The sequence below is a fragment of the Micromys minutus genome (assembly GCF_963924665.1).
Source record: "Micromys minutus genome assembly, chromosome: 23".
Taxonomy (NCBI): domain Eukaryota; kingdom Metazoa; phylum Chordata; class Mammalia; order Rodentia; family Muridae; genus Micromys; species Micromys minutus.
Window position 1 is genome coordinate 45,590,443 of NC_137958.1, and position 21,100 is coordinate 45,611,542.

At 41.9% G+C, this 21,100-nt stretch overlaps 1 protein-coding gene across 1 annotated transcript in view; it reads right to left on the reverse strand.

The window, feature by feature from the left end:
- Window positions 1-6,473: 6,473 nt before the first annotated feature.
- AASS (aminoadipate-semialdehyde synthase) overlaps window positions 6,474-21,100 on the reverse strand; it is a gene marked incomplete at both ends in the record, with an annotated part of 43,344 nt that continues 28,717 nt past the window's right edge. The window contains 9 exons of the mRNA XM_080936480.1: window positions 6,474-6,592; window positions 8,128-8,304; window positions 8,737-8,825; window positions 9,792-9,907; window positions 11,077-11,172; window positions 12,769-12,936; window positions 18,779-18,919; window positions 19,892-20,000; window positions 20,091-20,201. Coding sequence (XP_080792606.1) covers window positions 6,474-6,592; window positions 8,128-8,304; window positions 8,737-8,825; window positions 9,792-9,907; window positions 11,077-11,172; window positions 12,769-12,936; window positions 18,779-18,919; window positions 19,892-20,000; window positions 20,091-20,201 — 1,126 coding nt within the window. The remainder of the gene's footprint in view (window positions 6,593-8,127; window positions 8,305-8,736; window positions 8,826-9,791; window positions 9,908-11,076; window positions 11,173-12,768; window positions 12,937-18,778; window positions 18,920-19,891; window positions 20,001-20,090; window positions 20,202-21,100) is intronic.

A 21,100-nucleotide genomic window follows, 5' to 3' on the forward strand; every position in this document is an offset into this window, starting at 1 on the left:
CTGGACTGAGTAGTTCAGGCGAGCCTCCAGCTGTCTTCCTTCTTAAAATCCTATTGTTCCTTCAAGTCTGTAGCTGTCTACACATCTTTAATGTGACAGCTTAGAAAGCAGCTACAGCCTCATTTTGATGGCATACTCCTTTGACATTGCTAACCATATTTTATCACACGGCCTTTATCAGCCCATCATTGTCAAATCCACATAATATCTTACCTAGAATACCAATATGCTGACTGTATGATACTCTGACACATCACAAATACTGCCTTCCTGCCAATAGTTTGCAATGTTATGGTAGCTTCACATGTTCAGGTAAATAAGTGCAAACATGCACCTGTGTTGAGGATCTAAGCATCCTTGGCCTTGAGTTATAATTCACAAGTGTTTCCCCCCTATTAAGATAATCTTCTTTTAAATAAAAGCAAGATTTGGAGGAAGAGGAAACAATAGCGTGAGACGGAAATGTCTCATTCACTCCCTAAGAAATTATAACTAGTTCATCACCATTAGAGTTTCTGAACGGTTCTCAAGACACCTTAGAGCAACTTGTCAGAGAGGCTGGTTTGAACTATTCCCTCCACCGTGGTACACATGGCTGTCCCCATGGCTGTCACATTCCTGCTCTTATTTCAGTACCAAGGTTGTGATAGTTCTGAACAATTCACAGAAGATGGGCCAATGCAAAGAATCTTTATCTTTGTTGCTCACTTATGTAATGTCTCTTTATATTAAAAAAAAATTACCAGTATCAAGCTTCTCAAAATCAAGGCACTAAAATGACAAGGGTTATTATTATACTTATTTTTTCAAGTAATTGCTTTAAATGACATGCACAGTTGAATTATGCACTTCTTGTTTTTAATGTGTGTTGTCTGTTTGCTTTTAGATAAAGTTAAGTGAGAAACCTTCCCCAGTTTACATATGTGGTATTCCAGTTTGAAGCCCCAGAGAACATACAAAAAAAAAGTTCAAACTGTCTAGAGAAAATCAATAAAATTGAGACACAAATAAAGTTGAAGACAAAAAGAAAGGCTGAGCTGTTGAGTCATAGTGATGGTCAGAGAAATGTTCCTGCCACTGTCCTTAGGGCACCAACCTTTGGCAGGTTGGTTCTCAAAAAGGCTACTTTGGTCCATTCTATGCCCCTTGAAATCTTTTTATCAGATGTTCTCTCTCTCTCTCTCTCTCTCTCTCTCTCTCTCTCTCTCTCTCTCTCTCTCTCTCTCTCTCTCTCTCTGTCTCTCTCTCTGTCTGTCTCTCTCTCTCTGTCTGTCTCTCTCTGTCTCTCTCTGTCTCTGTCTGTCTCTCTCTGTCTCTCTCTGTCTCTCTCTGTCTCTCTGTCTGTCTCTCTCTCCCTCTCTCTGTCTCTCTCCCTCTCTCTCTCCCTCTCTCCTTCTCCCTCCTCCCTCTCCCCTCTCCTTCTCTACCTTTGTATTGATTCTTTGTGAATTTCACATTGTGAACCCAATCTACCCTTCATCCTGTCCTTCTGTCTTTCCTCTACACTTGCAACCTACCTCCACCAAAAAAAAGCAAAACATAAAAAATAAAATAAAAACATAAAAATCAAGCAAACAAACAAATGAATAGAACCATCTCACTGTGGAAGCTACAGTGTGTCACAGTGTGTCACAGCACACCCTTTTGCTCAAACAACTTTACTTCCAAAAGTTCATTACAAGGGGTCGTCCATCTGGTCTGAGCCCTCCACCTTCTATCACACTACCAATGCTGGATCCTCACTGGGACTCCTCTCAGAGATCCTATTGTTGCCCTGGGTCACAGAGATCTTGCATCCTTCATGCGCCGGCAGTTCCTAAGTGAGTAGCTGTTAGGCTGGGACAACTCAAAGCCCTGGATCTGGGCTTGCACGGTGGCTGGTGGCTGTGTTGTTCAGCCTGGCAGCTCTCCCCACTGTGCCTGAGTGAGGGGCAGGGACAGCTCCCCTGCTTATGGCTTCTAGCAAGGGGTGGAACCTGCTCTCTGTTTCTCCTGCCATGGGGCCAGCTCTCCACTACTGCCCCTGCTCAGGGACAGGCCAGCTCTCCCATTCTCATGTCACCAGGGCCAGCTCTATCACAATGGCCGGGGGGGGTGTGGGGCCGACTCTCTCACCTCTTCTCTTGGTCTTCTCCTGTGTTTTAGAACATCTCTTCTGATTTTTTTCACTCCATTTGCTTTCTATCTCTTTCAAGCATTTCTATCAACCCAAGGAGAATAAATGTTTGCCAGCAATTTGCCAACCCAACAAGATGGAATTTTTTTTCTTGCTGCCCTGCAGAGTTGTTTTGGTCTCTGCCAACCTCACCATGAGCCAGGTTCAGAAAAAATGGAATAGTTCACTCGAGTCACGTACCTGGCTGGTTTGCTCGACAGCAGCCCAGAATCATTGTCACTCAACGCTGAGAGTAAAATTCATACCACTTCATCAGGGTCTCCTAAATCCTAGGGTTTATGGATGGGTGGTCTGTTCGTTTTATATACATTGTCAATCAACAACACTGCAAAGCTATCTCACCATAGTAACAACCTAAACAGTAGACACATCCTCTTAAATTTGCCTAACAATTCAAGATGCTTCAGTGTATTTTATAATTTTGGTGGCTAGTAAAAATTAGAAAAGATTACTGAAGTTAAAAATTTTAAAAAGAAAGCATTGGTTAATTTTCAGCTACTAGCATTTATTTCAGCAAAAACAGCAGTATTTCCCTGTAAGCCTTATGGAGTGGCATTCTGGGCAAACACCTGAAGCTACACTGCAGACTGTTAACAAGCGTCAGTCGCAGTAAAGAAAAGTAGTGCACAAAATAAAAGAGAGTTTTTTTTGTGACTTTGCACAACTCCAAAGTGGGGGGAAACCCCACCACAGACAATGAAGATAACTATATTTCCATTAAAAGAAAGGGAAATCACTTACTTTAACCAATTTGAGGACGCTTTGGACAGAAAATTATCTTAAAGAATGCCTTTCAAACTCTCAGAAGGATGCAATTTTGGGGTAGGAGAAATAGATCAGTGAGTAAGTACTTGCCATTCAGTGTGAGGACTTTGATCCTAGAATTTAGATCCCTGATACTCATATAAAATCCAGGATGGAATAGAGGTAGGGGGTAGAGGTGAGTTGTTACAGTAGTTTCCTTACATTTCAACCATGGGTCTGCAAGTCATCAATACCTGTGCAAAAGAAACTCCCTTGCCCATTATAGTCCAGAGCAGCAGCACAAATCATGGGCTTAAAAAGGAAAAAATAGAAAGGAAGGAAGGAAGGAAGGAAAGAAGAAAGGAAGAAAGGAAGGAAGGAAGGAAGGAAGGAGGAAGAAAGAGGGAAGACAGAGTATAGACAGGAAGCCATTGAAGCTGAAGCTCTTCACAGTTGGTGGCTTCTGGCAGGGGTGGGGGTGGGGAAGGACTCCTTACTCTTTAAGAGGCTGCCCACTGCAAGTTTGACCATGCTCCAGTGAGTATATAGGCAACACAATCAAACCTTTTTCCTTTTGTTCTGGGGAAGGGCATAAGAGTGGGAATGTACCTGGGAGATCTGGGAAGTGGATTTAGCCAGGGTGCGTTATTCGAAATCTCCAAATCAATCAAAATATGTTAATAAAAATTTCAGGCAGGTGTGGTGACTCCAAATAATCACACCACATGAGAAGGAGAGATGAGAGACCCCAGAGCAAGCTGACCAGACTAGAAGAACAAAAGGATTCTGTGTTCAAGTGAGAGACTGTACCTTAGTATCCAAGGTGGAGAGCAATCCTGAAAGACATTCATCAAGATAGGCCTCCATGTGCTCACACATGCATAAAGAACATGTCAAAACACATATAAATTTGTATACTTACTTACAAACATATCGCACACATGTGCAAAAAAAATTTGAGTTATCTTTTCCATATTGAGTTATAACAACTCTTTATATAGTCTAGCTACATATGCATCCCTGAATAAATGACTTACCAAAAAAATATAAATTTAATTTTATAGGTTATTTGGAAGAGAGGTTGCATGATTTTCCCCATTACTTATTTATTCATTTTACATCCTAATCAACGCCCCACTCTCTTCTGCCCTGCCCCCCACCACACACACACACACACACGCACACACACACACACACACACACACACACACACACCACAGCCCTACTTCCCTCATCTCCCTTTCTCCTCTGATAAGGGGGAAGCCCTTCTGGGTACCAACCCACCCTGACACATAGGTCACTACAGGACTGGGCATATCCTCTCCCACTGAGGTCAGACAAGACAGTCCCAATTAGGGGAACAGGATTTATACACAGGCAACAGAGCCAGGAATATACCCCACTCTAGTTGTGAGGGGACCCTCATGAAGCACCAAGCTGCACATATGCTATGTATGTGGGGGAGGGGCTAGCTCCAGCCCATGCTCTTCAGTTGGTGTTTCAGTCTCCAGGATCCTTCAGGTGTCCAGGCTAGTTGATGCTATTGGTCTTCTTGAGGAGCCCCTCATAACTCCTCAATGTCCCTCAGCCCTTCCCCCAACTCTTTCATGAGTCCCCAAGCTCCATCTAATATTTGGCTGTGGGTGTCTGCATCTGTTTCAGTCAGCTGCTGGGTGGAGCCTCTCAGAGGACAGTTAAGGTAGGCTGCTGTCTGCAAGCATAGCAGAGTGCCATTAGTAGTGTCAGGGATGGGCTCTCTCCCATGGATGGGTCACTGCCCAGGGGCCAGTCCTTGGTTGACCATTTCCTCAGTCACTGCTCCATCTTTGTCCCTGCACTTTTTGTAGGGAGGACATATTTTAGATTGAAGGTTTTGTGGGTGAGTTGGTGTCCTTCTCCTTCCTCTAGGAGTCTTGCCTAGCTACAGGGAGTAGCCACTTCAGTCTCCAATATCTCCCATTGCTAGAAGTCTCGGGTACAGTGACCCTCATATACTTCCTAGAGCCTCCCCTATCCCAGGTCTCTGGCACGTCCTAGAGGTGTCCCCCCAACTGCACACACCACCAATTTTCTCCCTGCCCTCTCTCTGTGGGCTTGACCCCCCCACTCTCACCCTATTGCTTCCCCCCCCCCCAGGTTCTATATTTTTATATCTTAGCCATTCCCTTGGAAACTCCTTTTCAATTTTTATTACGTCCAGTTTGTCTATTGTTTTCTTCTGGTGCTTGTGGTTTTTGTTTCAATTACTAAACCACTGCCTGATTTAAATCCATAAAGATTTATGGCTATGTTTATTTCTAAGATTTGTACAGTTTTAATTCTTTTTAGTTTTTTTTAGACCCAGCATTAGTCTGTTCTTATGTATGCTATGAGGTAGGGATCTAACCTCATTGCTTCTGTCCAGACTCTCGTTCCTTATTTGATGAAAAGGCCTCTTTGTCTCCACTGTGTTGTCAGTGCACACTTTACAAAGACAGTGGAGCAATAGCATGGGGTCACTGACCTCTCAGTTCTATTACTTTTTTTTTGATGCCTTTTTGATGCCATTGATATTGTTTTTCTAAAACCACCGTGAGCTCATTTATTCATACTTTAGGAGAGGCGATTTCTCCAAGTTATTCTTGAATCTGCATTTTTTTTTTCTGAATTCGTGAATTCAAATGTTCTTTGTTTTATTTTGACTATGCTCTGGGATTTCCTGTGCGATTGTTGAAGACTCTTTGCAAATGGATTCCAGTGCAGATGTTTCTTTCTTTCTTTCTTTTTTTTTTTTTTTTTTTTTTTTTTTGGCCTAACTGCCCTGACCTCATCTTGCTCTACAGGTTGGATCACTAGGGCAAGTGACAACATACTTGTGCTTTTAGGTGAACTGCATTCAGTGTTGTTCTGTGAAGTATAACCTAAGTTATGGCTTTCTCATTGCTATCTTTTACAAGGGCATTTCTTTCTGTTCTTTTGCTATATGTGTTCTGTTGATTGCTTTGTTCTATTTTGTTTTGTTTCTATCATGGAAGAGTGCTAAATATTTTCAAGTAGGACTGAATTTATCGCATCAACTCAATTTCCAAACATTCAAGAGAAAATGATTTTCCAAAAGACTTTACTACATAAATCAAAGTTTACAAAAGGCATGAGGCAGTACTTTAGCAACTGTTTTCCAATATGTCAGTCTCAAGGGTATGGAGCAGAATCAATTTGAACAATACAAAAATATAACTACATGAAGTGTTTTTTTTTTCTTTTTCTGGGAAAAGAAATAGCACAGCTGTATTTGCTGACGATATGTTCTCAGGAAAAGGGAAGCACAATAAATTAACAAACTCCAGTCATCATCACCTAACGTACACACAGAAAGCACACGGGGGACTTATGAAAGGCTTATGTGATGTGTGGAGTCTTCTACTCCATACACTTTACTAAAATAAAGATTTGAGTTCCCGAGACACCGTTGCACGGACTCAAAACACATCATGCTTCATGCGTCAGCGCATCAGCAGGCACGCGTGTCATACACAAGGTAACAGCCATGATGCCTAGAAAAGTAAGTCTCCGTTCACGGCTGGATTGTGCTCTGTGTGTTAAACACAATGCCTTCTGCTTTAATCCGCTCCAATATTGGCCCATAGATCTCCTTTGTAAATGGCCCCATTAGGCCTTTGGCTTCAATTTCACCTAAAAGAAAAAAAATTTTTGATTTTTGATTTAAAGGGGATGTTAAAGGTCTACTTCTATGGCAAGAATTCCACCCCAGAGCCAAACAGTATTGTCCCGCAAGACCCGGAGAGGCTAAGTAACAAGGAGGGGCTCAAGGGTTGGAAGATGCGTGGATATCCCTGGGAATGGGAAATAAAGTAGGTCTCATGGTTGGACTGGAGCAAGTTGAGATGAAAACAGGAGGTATCAGGTGTGGGGGGTGAGTGGAGGGGAGAATACAAGGAAAGATGACTGGAAGTGGAACGGGTGGTGTTTGGGAGACTATGTAGAAACCTATTGCAATGGAAATTCCCTAGAATACACAATGGTGACATACAGAACCTGAACCAGCCATCTTCTGTAACCAGGCAAGGCCTCCAATGGTGGGACTGCAACAAAACCTTAGGCCTACAACTTGTCCTGCCTACAAAAATGTGTTGGAGTAAAGGTGGTGCAGAATGTGTAGGAATGGCCAACCAACAACAGTTGGTCTAACTTGAGAGCCATGCCACAAGAGGAAGACATGCTTGACACTGCCTGACTTAGGATAGACCTGAGCATGACTAAAAACAGATGTCGATGAAATGATTCACAACGGTAATTGCTATATTCGTGGACTGGTGCCTAACCACTCATCAGAGAAGCGTCAATCAGCCACTAACAGGAGCACATGCAGATACCCACAACCAAACATTAGCTGGAGCCTGGGGAACCCCACAGTACAGGTGGACAAAGGATTTTAGGAACCAGAGGAGGTTGAAAGTACTACTAGAATAGAGTCAACTAAGCAGGCTCATAAGGGCTCACAGAAACTTCATAGAGCCGCCCTAGGTCCTCGGCCTGTTCGTTCTGGTTGAGTACCTTGGTGTTCTCGGGAGACTCCTAACAGTGAGAAAATAGGGGGGTTCCAGACTCCTTTGCCTGCACTTGGGACCCTTCTCCCTCCTCCTGTGTTGCCTCATCATACTTAGAACTTGGGCTTTGTCCATGCTAGTGATGTGCTTTATGACACCATGCCATGGTGCCAGGAAGTAACCGAGTTACTGACACCAATCAACCACACAGCCAATAAAGAAGCAGCTGGGACTTTACAGGGACCTGGGGTGCACAACTATGTGTTTCATCGTTTGGCTCTATTTAATGTATCTTCCCGTAACATATCTCTAAACTTACACTAACTATTCATAATAAACCCACTGGAGGTCAAAAAGCACATTGCAAATGTTTGTTCTGTGTAGAAAAGGTGCTCACATTCAAGGATTGATTAACCACGAACTGGAATTCTGATGACGTACAAGTTAGCATCCTCTGATAATTCAGAACCACTGTAAATATATAAATGGAAGGCACCCTTCACACCAGGGCCTATGCTCTTTCCTCGCCATAGCGTGGCCCTCAGCCAGGTATCCTCCAAGATGGCTCATTTTCTAAAAAGGAACTTATTTGCTGCCCAGGCACTAAGCTAATGAAGGGAAAGAAGAGTCAGGCTCAGCCCTGATGAGAACGGAACTTACCATCGAGCAGCATTTTGGCTGCCATGGCTGTTGGTAACCCCACAGTCTTAGCCATTGCCGAAAACCCATTGAAGTCTCCATAAACCACAAGATCGATGGTCTTGTTTTCTAAATGTCCAGATGGATGTCTGATGCCAAAGGAGTCCCTCATCACAATCATATCCTTTTCTTCGGGGCCTTAAATGCAAACATCTCAAATCTTCATCATTGCTCAACTATAATTTTATTCCACCTTCCCTGCCCTTCCAGTTTTCCCACCCAACCACATATGTTCATCAGACAACTACTTATACTGCTTCTCACCCAAAGACCAAGTGAAAACCTCAAGGAATGGGAACTTGGACTGGAATATTCTGGTTCATTTGGGCTGGCACACAGACACTTGGTCCCCAAATACTGCTTTGGTATTTACTTGATACATTAAACACAAAGCTCTTCTTTTCCTCCCAGTAAGTTCGTGAATTCACCATTTCCTACGAATTTTTCTACCATTGCCTCTTCTCACACTTCTCCTTCCTGCTGCGTGACTACTGCTCTCAAAACCAATCCTTTGGCCAAACTTTCCTGTGATTCTTCCTTAGGAATGTTTACAGAAAACCCATGACCTACCATAGGAGAGTTTTGAGACCAAGTGCTTGGAGAACGCATCCACAATGGACTCTGCCTGAGGAACTTGCTCATCCCCTAGTAAGCCCAACCTGAAAAGCACAAGGGTCGAGCGGTTAGTGCACAGCTGTACTGGCTGGTTTTGTGTCAACTTGACACAAGCTGGAGTTTATCACAGAGAAAGGGGCTCAGTTGAAGAAATGCCTCCATGAGATCCAGCTGCAAGGCATTTTCTCAACTCCTGATCGAGGGGGGAGGGCCCAGCCCATTGTGGTTGGTGCCATCCCTGACCCAGCCCATTGTGGGTGGAGCTATCCCTGGCCCAGCCCATTGTGGGTGGAGCCATCCCTGGGCTGGTAGACCTGGGTTCTATAAGAAAGCAGGCTGAGCAAGCCAGGGGAAGCAAGCCAGTAAGTAACATCCCTCCATGGCCTCTGAATTGTCTCGTGCTTCCTGACCTGCTTGAGATCCAGTTCTGACTTCCTTTGGTGATAATCAGTGATGTGGAAGTGTAAGCTGAATAAACCCTTTCCTCCCCAACGTGCTTCTTGGTAATGAAGTTTGTGCAGGAATAGAAACCCTGAGTAAGACAATAGCCTTTGCATGTTCTTTATTAGCATCAGGATTCTGGGCTCCCTGAGATATCACTCCACAGAGCAGAGCAGAAATATGTTACAAGCTTATTTATGACTAATTTACAGTAATTTACAGATTAGTTACCTTACATTAAGTATACTATAGTCACATAAATGAATGTTCTGCAGCCACAGAAAACCAGAGAAATCCCACTTGATCCAGGAACAGAGTGACAAAATGCTTTAAAATAAACATTTTCCAGGTCATAATAACCATCAGAGTCCTTCACTATCTACTTTTTAACCCCATATAAACGCAACAAATTATAATCTATCAGGCCAACTAATGACCATTAATCAGCCAATAAACAGCTAATTAATCAAAGACAAGTGTGTTTTCAGTCATGGCCTTTCTTTAGCCAGAAGTGACTAAGTCGTTAATGGCTAATATCTTTTGATCTAAATGAGAATATTGGTGCTTACCATTCAGCAGCTTCCAGCTGGGTGTTGTCCCCTCCCAACTTTGTAAAGACAACTTCCTTAAGTTTCTCACATGGGGAAGAGCGGGAAATTCCAACTAGGTCACACAGGAGCTGTTTCTGATTGAAAAATAAACATGAGAAATTTAAGTCCATACATAGTAAAACATTAGTTATCTGAAAAAATAAACCAACCAAGACACTGGAAATCAAGTATGCCTCAAAAGCTTGTTAGAAATAACAGAAATAGAAAATTAAGACAGAAATTGCATATATATATATATATATATATGAATATCTACACATCACAAACACATGGAATTCCAGAACAATAAAAAAAACTCAGTAAATACCTAATGCTCAAAAGGAGGAACACTAACACATTTACTGGTCATGTATCTTCCCCAACACGTTTTTCCACTTATGCCCCCACCCCAAACTCTACCCCTGGCACCCTGTAGCAATGAATGTGAAGCAGGTTACCTTACAAGGGATTTAGTGCTGTGGTTGCCAGTGGCAACCAGAGTTCTTTTGCAGCTTCAATAGATGAGAAAGATCTCTCAGAGAATTAAATTTCAAAGGAACACTTAGAAGAATGCCATGGATTTTTCTTATTTCTAGACAAAAAAGTGTTTCAGAGTCCCCAGAGGAAGTTATGGTGTAGGTCAGGAGTTGACCAGCTGGTTCATTGGCTCGATGTGGCTGACTTCCTGCTTTTTAAACAAAGTTCACGGAAGTCATACCTACACTGCTAATGCACTGTTTCTGCCAGTGCTAGGTTACTCTGCAGAGACTGCTTGGCCCATGAAGTCTAAAATGTTTACAATCTGTGCTGTGCAGCAGGCTTGTTGTGTGTGTTCTGGATTCTAATGGCATTCTGGGATGACCCAGGAGGATTACACTGCTTTCTAGGATTCAGGGGTGAGACAGAAATGCTTAAAACTGAGTGACAAACTTACTACTCGTGGCCATAAATGGCACAGTGAGAGGACTGACAAGACTCATACCAGCATCCTCTTAAATATCAAACTTGATTGGTCCAAATGACATGTCACCACCTACACAACTACACAACCCCAGAGTCCAAAGCACAGAGTGAAGACAACTTCTCCATTGCTCAGGAAATGACCCTGTGGAGCAGGTGACACAGGGACAGGCCAGGTGCTTAAGCTCATCAACACACAAGCTAGAGAAAGGATGCCTTGGCCCAGGGCACAGAAGAGCTTCAGATCTAACCATCTCAAAAGGTGCCTGTGAAGCAGACAGCACAGGACCCCAGAGCTACTCACCCAGGTGAGAGGGTTGGTCTCAGGTCGGAGGGCAGGGTATGCTTCTCTGTTGATGAGTCCCAACTTCACAAAGCCATTCAAAGCTTTGGAATATCCCTGAAGCAAGAATTAATAAGCAGCAAATTAATATTTTTTTTCTTTGAAGACAAATAAATTTTTACACCTCCCCCTTTTTCTTGAAGAGAAAATCTGCCTTTACAACTAATTAAGGTTTTCATTGGTTTTTATTTTTTGGAGGGTTTTTATCTTTATAACTTATTTGGTAATAATTTTCACTGCTGAAATGGAATCAAGATTAGCAGTTGTCATCATTCAAATGGTTTACGTAAAGGTCTTTTTTTTTTAATTTTCTCAGTACTATGTTGTGTGGTATGTCCTAGCAGCATAGGGACTGGTTTCCTGGTGAATTACATAATTCAGTTTAGCAACCTCTTATTTAATAGAACAGTCAGATTTAATCTGTCTTTGTTACAACATTTTGTTTTTAAATGCTAAGGATCACATACAGGGCCTCATGCATGCTGGGAAAGTACTCTATTGATTTAGTTCTATTTCACTTTCTTGTGACAGGAAGAACAATAATCCACACCCCCAAAGCAGAGAACCCACCCTACATCGAAGATCTGGGTACAGAAGAAGAACATCACACTGGGGCTGTTACCGTACCCTTGTTTTGAATATACTTACAACTTCTCACCTATAATCACCTTAAGTCCCTATTTTATAGTTAGGAGAACATTTCAGATTTGTGTGTTGAGAAACCCATTTAACCCTTTCACTTCCCTGAGCCGCAGTCCGTATGTTTTAAGTGATGAGAACCACATCCTAAGCTCTCCAGACATACAACAGAGGAAGGATGCTGACCTCACAATAAACTGCAACTAACAAGACAAAATGTATCCATTTAGCTGTTAGAGAAAGATACAATTTGTCATTCAATCTAGATTTGAACCTTATTAGGCCATAACAGGAAGATGGCAGCTGTCTGCTACTGCATGGCCCCTGAGACCACAGTAACTCTTACAGGACCGAGAAACTAAGTGGTCAGCTAGACCTGAAGCCTTTCTCCTCACTGCTCCCAGTCCTTACAAAGTCACTACAATAAATTCACTATTTTGAGTTGAGTAATAAAAAAACTTTCAACCAGTGAAGTCTGATGAGAGATAATGTGTCGCAGCTGCACACACAGGTCCATGAGAAAATGAGAATAAGCGCATTTGAGTGTCACCCCCAGACAAGACAGTGTTATTCCATCCCTCCACAGTCCATAATACATTGCAGAAGTGAGAGCAAAAGGAGTGTAAGAGCTGGATGGCAGGGAGAGGGAAGATACTCCCTAGGGAATAATCCCAATTCTAGGACCACACAAATAGCTCTCATCAAACTAAGTGGGTCATTACACAAAATCAAGTCACAAATCTTAGAAAGGGGCAAGTAGGGCAAGGGATGGTCGAGTGGAGGTTAGGGAGGATACGAGGATGTAGAAAAGAGTTCTACAGAAAAAGTAGCAACCAGAGAAGGAACCCAACCTGAACAAATTATACAAAAGTATGAACTTGTCAAGCAACTAACTTAATTGAGATTAAACAAGAGGCAGATTTCAACCTGGTTTCTCATCTCAACAACTAGGAAAAGTAAGCATGTATGTTACTTTTATCAAAACTAGCAATGTGTTTAAAATACAGCACTTACCTTATATCTCAGTGTTCCCCTCAACAACGTATGGGCAGATGAAATTCCATAAATCTCGGCATATTTTGTGCTATCTCTGTTAGGATACCCTTCCAAGTTTAGGCCTGGGAAGTAATCCATGGGTGTGACAGAGTTGAGAAAAGATACTCCTCCTGTCACATTCACAACCTGAGGATGATTGAAAACATAGCTGGGGTTCACAACAGTCTGTTTCCTCTGGGCTTATCTTCACTAATATACAAAGAAAACTAATGGAACGGAGCTTTGGAAATGTTAATAAAACTATAATTGATACTTAGCATGCTATTAACCAAGCTGTTCCTCTTGGAATGACTTGCCAGGCTCCCCCATTGCTCTAAATCCTAGCACACTTTATTTTCTAAACAAAAGTTTTGTTTTCAAGTGGCTCTCGCTCTAGGTTTAAAATAGTATCATTTTGTTTGCATTAGGCTGGTTAGCTTGTTGGTTGGTTGGTTGGTTGGTTGGTTGGTTGGTTGGTTGGTTGGTTGGTTGGTTGGTTTGTTGGGTGATTGGTTGGTTGGGTTATTGATTGGTTAGGAGGGTGGGTGGGTGGATGGTTGGCTAGTTGGTTGGTTGATTGGTTGGTTGGTTGGTTGGTTGGTTTATTGGTTGGTGGGTTGTTTTGCTTTTTTATAATATAATCACATTAAGTGTGCACTCAATGGCTTGTATTGATAACAATGGCAATATTCTTTCCTTTGGTCTTGCATTTCTTCTGAATACATCAAGCACTAATCTTGTACTTTTCAGTCATCCAACTATTATTGACTGACTAGCTATTATGTATGTGTCAGAGATCACACAAGTTGGAGAGAGAATAGGAAAACAGTGAATGAGATGCCATTCACATCTTCTGTTCATTCTTTATCCATTGGGAGAAAACAAATTACTGAATGTTCAGCAACCACGTGCATCTACATAAAACTTAAAGCATAAGCTTTGGGGGAAGGGGTGGTACTGTAGAGGCAGCAGAAGGAAAACCTCCCTCACAACAGACACAATGCCAAGACTACACAATAAAGCTCATATACAACTTCCTGCTGTACTGCTGGTCAGAAGCTAAGCCTTGATTCCCCAGGGCTTCCTACCCATCCCTAGCACACAAAGTGCAATGAGGTACTATATGGTGTTTAACTTTAAAATATTATATTTCCTCTTAAGAGGGTGAAGTCTGTGGTTGACCTTGAGATAATGAAAAACATTCTAGAATGATAAACTTAGGGCTGAGGCCACTGTTTAACCAGCTTTGTCCTGGTGGAAACAGTTTGACCCTGTTTCTAAAGCTGCACAAACAAGACGGGACAGGGAAATGGCCAGGGCTCAAAGGGATTTTTCCCAAGGGAAAGTGGGCTAAATACAGTGGTGCTTGGAACACATTAATAGATGAGCTCACCTGTACCAAGGTGTAAGAGATAAAATGGAAACTAATTTATACACAACCTAGGGACCAGAAAGAAAGGGCTACAGCCTCTCCAGGTTGGCTGAGGTAAGATCCTTCCAGTTGCAAAGGTCACTTGCAGCGTACCTTCTAGAATACCTCCGGAAGAATCTCACAAATGTGAAGAATGCTTTCTATCTAATTTGCTTAGAGCCTTTTTAGACTGTGTTGAACTTCTAATAGGATTCTAGTTTTAAAAACAACCTGATGAACAGCCACGAGGTGCGTCTCTGTATCCACCTTGCTTCTATAACCTAAGGCAATTCTATAGTCCTGCCTCCTTAATTGAAGATCAGGACAATTTTTAAAGAAAATATCATGGCAGGCATTGTAGTAAAAAACTACAGTCCCAGTGTTTGGAAAGTTGAGACAGGAGAATTGTTAAGAGTCTGAGGCAAGCTTAGACCATGTACATAAGACTCTACATAATAAGAAAGAAAAGGGGGAGGGGAGTTACCAACCTAAAATAGATCAGCAAGCCTCATTTAATTCCTGTAAATAAGTTCAGGTAACATATACTGACTGCTACTGATTTGTTTAGTAAAATTAACAGCCAATGGACCTGAGAGTTAACAGTGTGGGGATAAGAAACTAAAAGTTAGACAGATTCGCTCATAGCATGTAGACAGGGAGAGGAGCCATGGCCAGGTAATATAGATTTCAAACTTCCAGACAGCTAGTAACTTCCTCTCTAGGAGAGCTTCTTTATTACCCTCCTGACCAGAGATAAAAGCCAGGAAGCTTAAAACTTTGTAGACTTTTCTTTCCTATTAGCCCCTCCCTTCATGAAGAAACTGAATTTGGAACTACCATAGTCTCCCCACACACACACGTACACACACACACACACACACACACCCATGTGGCAGAGGATTTTTCTGAGTGCCTTGCTGTGTGCATGGTTCTTTATTGCTACTAAAAAACTTGTTTCACTGGCTGATTTTGTCTGCTTTGTTTGAGATTTTTCTCTTCTACACTCTTCTTCCAGAGTTTTTCTGCCTTTTATTTCAACAGGCAAAAGCAAACAAACAAACAAAATAAAACAAAAAAAAAAAAAAAAAAAAAAAAATCAAAGACCTCTCCACAGTAACTCCTCCCCCTCTGCATAGTAACTCCTCCCCTCTCCACAGTAACTCCTTCCCTATTCACAGTAACTCCTTCCCTCTCCACAGTAACTCCTCCCCTCTACACAGTAACTCCTCTCCTCTCCTCAGTAACTCCCCTCTACACAGTAACTCTTCTCCTCTCCTCAGTAACTCCCCTCACCATTTGATAGCAGCAGACAATATCCAATATCCTAGGCTCCAAAACAAGCCTTGTCCAGTTCAGTATTTTACTTAGAATTTTAAACTGCATCAATCCAATTTGCAGAAAACATGTGTTTTTCTCTGCTCAGACAATGTCTACATCCCAGACCCACTCCCAGCAGAAGCATAGCTCATGACATGACATGTTATAGTTGAAGGCTTTTGTGAGGCCAATTCCTTTTCATACACACACCCAACCAATGAGAATCACAGGCATTTATTTTAGAACAAACACGCAAATCCCCAAAATAAGTGATGAAGCAGCCTGCCTTACCTTGAACTTGAAAGACATCTTATAGTTAAGACAGACTAGGTTGTTCCTGTTTATGATTCAACCTTTGTCTCTTGAAAATTGGGCTTTGTCAGAATTGTAACCTTAACTACAAACGGTGCCTGTTCCAGGAAATGGCAACTATGTTTTTGTTTCCAAAGGTTATTGCAGCCATCTTGAACTGTATCTTTGTTTCAAACGTTTGTTATGACTACCTTGTTCTGATCACCATGTTCTGCTCCTGAAACACCACCACCTATTTTCGCCAGCAGGTCCCTCACTGGGAAAACCCTTCCTTGTGAGATATGAAAACCTTGTCTTCCTCTTATCCAATGCTGATCTCTCCAACCCTGCCTTAGGAGGAGGCAGCCCAGCCTGTGTACATCAATTAAGAAGCTTGCTTTAATTGATTGATAGCTTTAATTAATTAGGCCATGATGACTTGGATCAGTGGTCTCCTTTCTCCTGCCTTTGAGATTAATATAAGATTCATCATTAAACTAATGAGATATTGATCATGACAAGTGTAGGTTGTCACTAGGGATCCTCGGTCTTTCAGGTACCTTATGTGGTTGTTTTTAATCGATGTTAGTTACACGTTATTTTTCAGAAGTATAAACTGGCTGTGAATCACACAGAGCAGATTTGAGCCTATCTTCCCAGCACACTGCCTGAGTTCTTTCTTCTGTATCACATAAACTTTTGGTGTTGCTTATTTCTCAGGCAGTATTTTCAAAAGGACCCTGATATGTGTGCATTTTCTAAAAGGCATGCTAGAGTGCCTATGGGCAGAGGGAACAATCGGTAACTTGATTTCTTAAAAAGGAGGAAGGGCTTTCTTTCCACATGTATGGATTTCCCATTTTCCACTATCTACGTAGGAATGGAAGAAAGAGAAGACCAGCCACTGCTCCCAGACACAGGAGAGGACATCAGATTTGCTGGAAGTCAGAACAGCATCAATAGTGAGAACTGACCACAAGAACATGGTGCAATGTGGTCTGCTCTCATTCACATCCACATTTCTAATCACAAGAAAAGTCTAAGGATTCAACTGCCAGCCAGAAGCAGAGAGGCGACCTATCTTTGTCACATGCTTCTGGGTTCTGTAGGGCCCATTCTGTGGCTGAGGGTGACAGTGGCAGAGGACATGGTGGCAGAGGGGGCAAAGGACAAGAATGTGAGAGACACTTTTAAGAAGTTTAACAATAAAGATTGGGGAACAGATCTACAGACTCGAATCGCTGAAATTTCTTAGACACAGACAGTCTGAGTATCTAAGTGTCAGACACTCTGCTGGAGTTCAGACAAAAGAAGAGGGAACAAAGGCTGGAGTGGCCAGGAAAATCTACTAGGGAAGATCTGAACAAGACCTTGAAAAAGTATCATTTTAGCAGAGAAAAGAAAAGTATCCCATTTTCTCTTCAAAACTTCCAATGTGGGGGGGGGGGAGTAAGTATGCCCTCCATTTTAGAAAGGAGTTCAGGATGGAAGAGGGGAGGGAGAATTCAAATTCATCAAACACAAGTTCTGCAGCCAGAAGTGACTGGTTTTTTCTGGCTCCTCAGAGCACTAAGTTCTTTCTGCCGCTAGTACTTGCTCAAGACTTGGAGAATGCCAAGAAGTCTGCTGTTAGACAGATCACAACTTCCATGGCTTCGTTAATTCTCATTAAAGGACTGCTGTGCAACCTTCCAGCCCTAGGTCTAGGTATGGCTAGAAAGGAGAAAAAATCCATGTATTCATAAAGCTTAGGTGTGGCTCTCATCTCACACCTTTAACAGAGGAAATAAAATCGACATTTATACCCTTCCGCATCCTAATGCATGCCCTGAAAGTCTCTGCTGGCTTCATATTGGACACACCGCACTCCTCTGGTTACTAACGCATCTGTTCTCAAGTTAGGCTGCTTCTTAAAAATCATTTGGAGAGACTTAAGTTTTCCCCAAAGTTGAGCAAGTTGAAATCTTCAGGGATGAGGTGTATGGATCCATTTCCTTCCAGCTTTCATTACAATTTACTGTGATCTGCCATTACACATCTGTCGCTAGGGCTGATCTCACAGACACGAGTGACCACGGCTGACAGGAACACTGGTCTTGTTTCTTAGTAAATCCTTTCAAAAACAAACTCTGTGATTGCCATATAAACTCCTTTCTCCTAGATCATGGTGAAGATATCACCTTTGACAAATCTTTCCACATTTCTCGCTCCCTAGTGTTATCTGGGAAAGGAATTTCCCAGTTGTGTTATCAGTTACAAACTCCCCTAACCAGAAAAGCAATCTGATTAAATACATGGCTTTGGAGGTGCTAGTGACCTGATTAGTTAGGGAATTTACCATTAGTCTTGAGGACCTGAGTTTGAACCTACACAGTAGAAGGGAGTCAGCTCCTGCTAGTCTTAACCTCTAGATGTACACCAGAACTTGCACAGATACAATGTACTTGCACATATGTTTCACACACAATTAAAAACTGATGCAAACACAATTTTGCTGGCACTGAAGTTAGTTGAAACCAGGGTTGAGTCTCAGATTGATGGCCTTAGCCATCCTGTCCACACCTTAATCTCATTACTAAAAAATAACGAAAATAATGCTAATAATGCTGTTAGATAGCACCTATGGAAGAAATGTTAGTCTGTCATGCACCAAACATTCCTTGTGGAGGGCCACTTGTGTCTACCCATGAATTCTCTGAAATCAGGAATGTCAGTCCATTATTGGAAACTGGAAAGATACCGTCAGTATATTCAGTACGTTTCATACTGAAGTCACTTGAAAGATAACCGTATTTATGTATGTAAGTAAGATGAGAAATCTATTTTCAGAAGGAGTCAAGAAGGAAGAATAACCACAGGATTGCTCGAAAAATTAAAGGTGACCTTGTTAAATAGAACAGAAAATACACTCAGGGGAGTATGAGAGACAAGGGAGAGGAAGCACTAACACTGTCCGTGAGCGCTGGATACCTTTCCATTGAGCAGATAACTAGCAGGCTGCATTATGTTCATCAAGACTCCCACAGGACTCCAGCTGAATTTATATCGCAAGGGGTTATCTGAATGTTCAGGGGCTGGAAGGCCACCACAGTAGGAAACATAAGACTCGATCTGCAGATTAAGAAATAAATTGGGGAAAAAATCAATAATACTAAGAAGGCTAAACATTTAAGTTATTAATTAGGGTTAATGACATTAATTTGGTGAATATGCTATTATTTAATTTCTGAAGTTATTGAGGCTTTCAAATATTCATACTCAAAGTCAAACACTTATTAACACAGATTTTATACATACACACACAAACTCACACACACATATATACACACATATATGCATATATAAAAAATTTATGAACTCTACTAGAGATAATGGCTAAATTTTCAGTCAGTTAGAACTTCAACTGTTAGAGCTGCAGAGATGGTGAGTATTTAAGAATGGTTACTGTTCTTACAGAGGAGTGTGCTTCATTCTCAGCACCTACACTGGGCAGCTTACAACCTCCTGTAACCCCAGCTATATTGGAAAATCCAATACCATCTTACAGCCTCTGAGGGCACCCACACATGTGTGTATATGTCTGTGCAAACATATAGATACACATAAATAAAAATAAATAATAAAACTATTAATTCACTTCTCTTTGTTAGTTCCTACAAGTTTTATATTCCAAAACACACATATATATGTAATTTGTGTGTGTTTGAATATATATATATTCAAAAAACAAAGCATTTAATTTGAGCGAACTTATCTATACATACAGTGATTCTTTGTCATGTGTAGATGCTTAACTTATCAAAAGACTAATATTCATTCCGAAGGGTTTTTTCCTAACTTCCAAATGCAAAATCTTATCAAAGAATCTGTCCCAAAGGCAAAAAGCCTTAATAAATAAAATTATTGCGGAAGCATCTATTTCTCTGGAACTGTTACTAAGATTCTGCTCGACTCTGCAGATGGGCTGTAGGTTCTGCAGTTTTTGCGATTTCTATGAGCCAGCAAATCACTAGAGGGAAGGGAAGGCGGCCGGTATCTGCTGAGTGGGATGCTGTGTAGGACCGGGCTCAGGACCGGGCTCACCGTGGCTCCCAGCTCTTTGGCTGCGTCGATTGTTTCCATTGCCAACATGTGATCAAGACCAGGATCTAACCCCAGTTCACCAATGACTGTGATGCCAGCGTCGTCCACACTGCCACGGGTGGGAAAGAAGGAAATGGAAAAGTCAGCCGTAGAAGATGAGTGACCCTGGGGCGGCACCTTACTGGGGATGGAGGCCTACCTCTTTTCCAGCTCTTTCATGGCTGGTGTGATGTAGCTCGCAGTGACCATATTAACCTTGCTTTCGATGCAGGTCTTGGCAACAACGGGATGCAGCGCATAAGGCAACAAGCTGGAAGCAGAGGGGAAAGGATTCAGAAGCGCTGCTTCCCAAGTCTCCCTCCCTTCCGGAATGCCTGAGCTACACCTCAGCTCGGTCCTAACAAAACGCCCAAATTAAAGAATTCTCTCAGAAATGCCCAAGGACATCTGAGCCACAGAGCAAATTTGTCCTCCTCTCTACCACACGATGATCTTCACTAACCCTTTCCGTACTTTTTAATTTTTTTATGCTTACTCATCATATGCATCTATATATGCGTGTAACATATCCGAATCACAAACAACTCACAATCCAGAAATTCTGTTCTTAGCTTTCTAACACTAGGAGCGTATGCACTCAGTTGCCAAAAGACAAACACTAAAGTGTGTCTAGCAGCATGTTCATAACAACCCAAATCAAAACAACTCCATCAAAGCCACAGAGGACCAATGGTATGATCACTCAGTAGAGCATACACTGCGGACTCTGACTCTCATAGGCACAGTATCAGACAACGAAGGCAGTCACAAGCATGGACATACTGAATGATTGGACTCTACAAACTTTGAAAACATGCAACACAGACTAATCCAGATGTTAGAGGAAAGAACAGTGCTTGTGGGATAGAGCCAATAAGTTTAAAAGGTCAACAAGAGGGTTTATGGGATATTATCAACATTTTCTTAATGTGCATGGTGGTTAGAAAATGTATTAACATTATAGCAATTCACTGAGCAACATGTGTTTCTTTTACTTAATTCAAGAGTGTGTGTGCATGTGTGTGTGCACACACACATGCACACGAACACTTGCAAGAGGGAGAGTAAGAGAGAAACACTGAGACATAGACAGAGAGACAAATGACAGAGACTCAGAGACAGAAAGAATATTACTAATTAGCCCAGAACTGGCCTCAAATTTTCTAATTC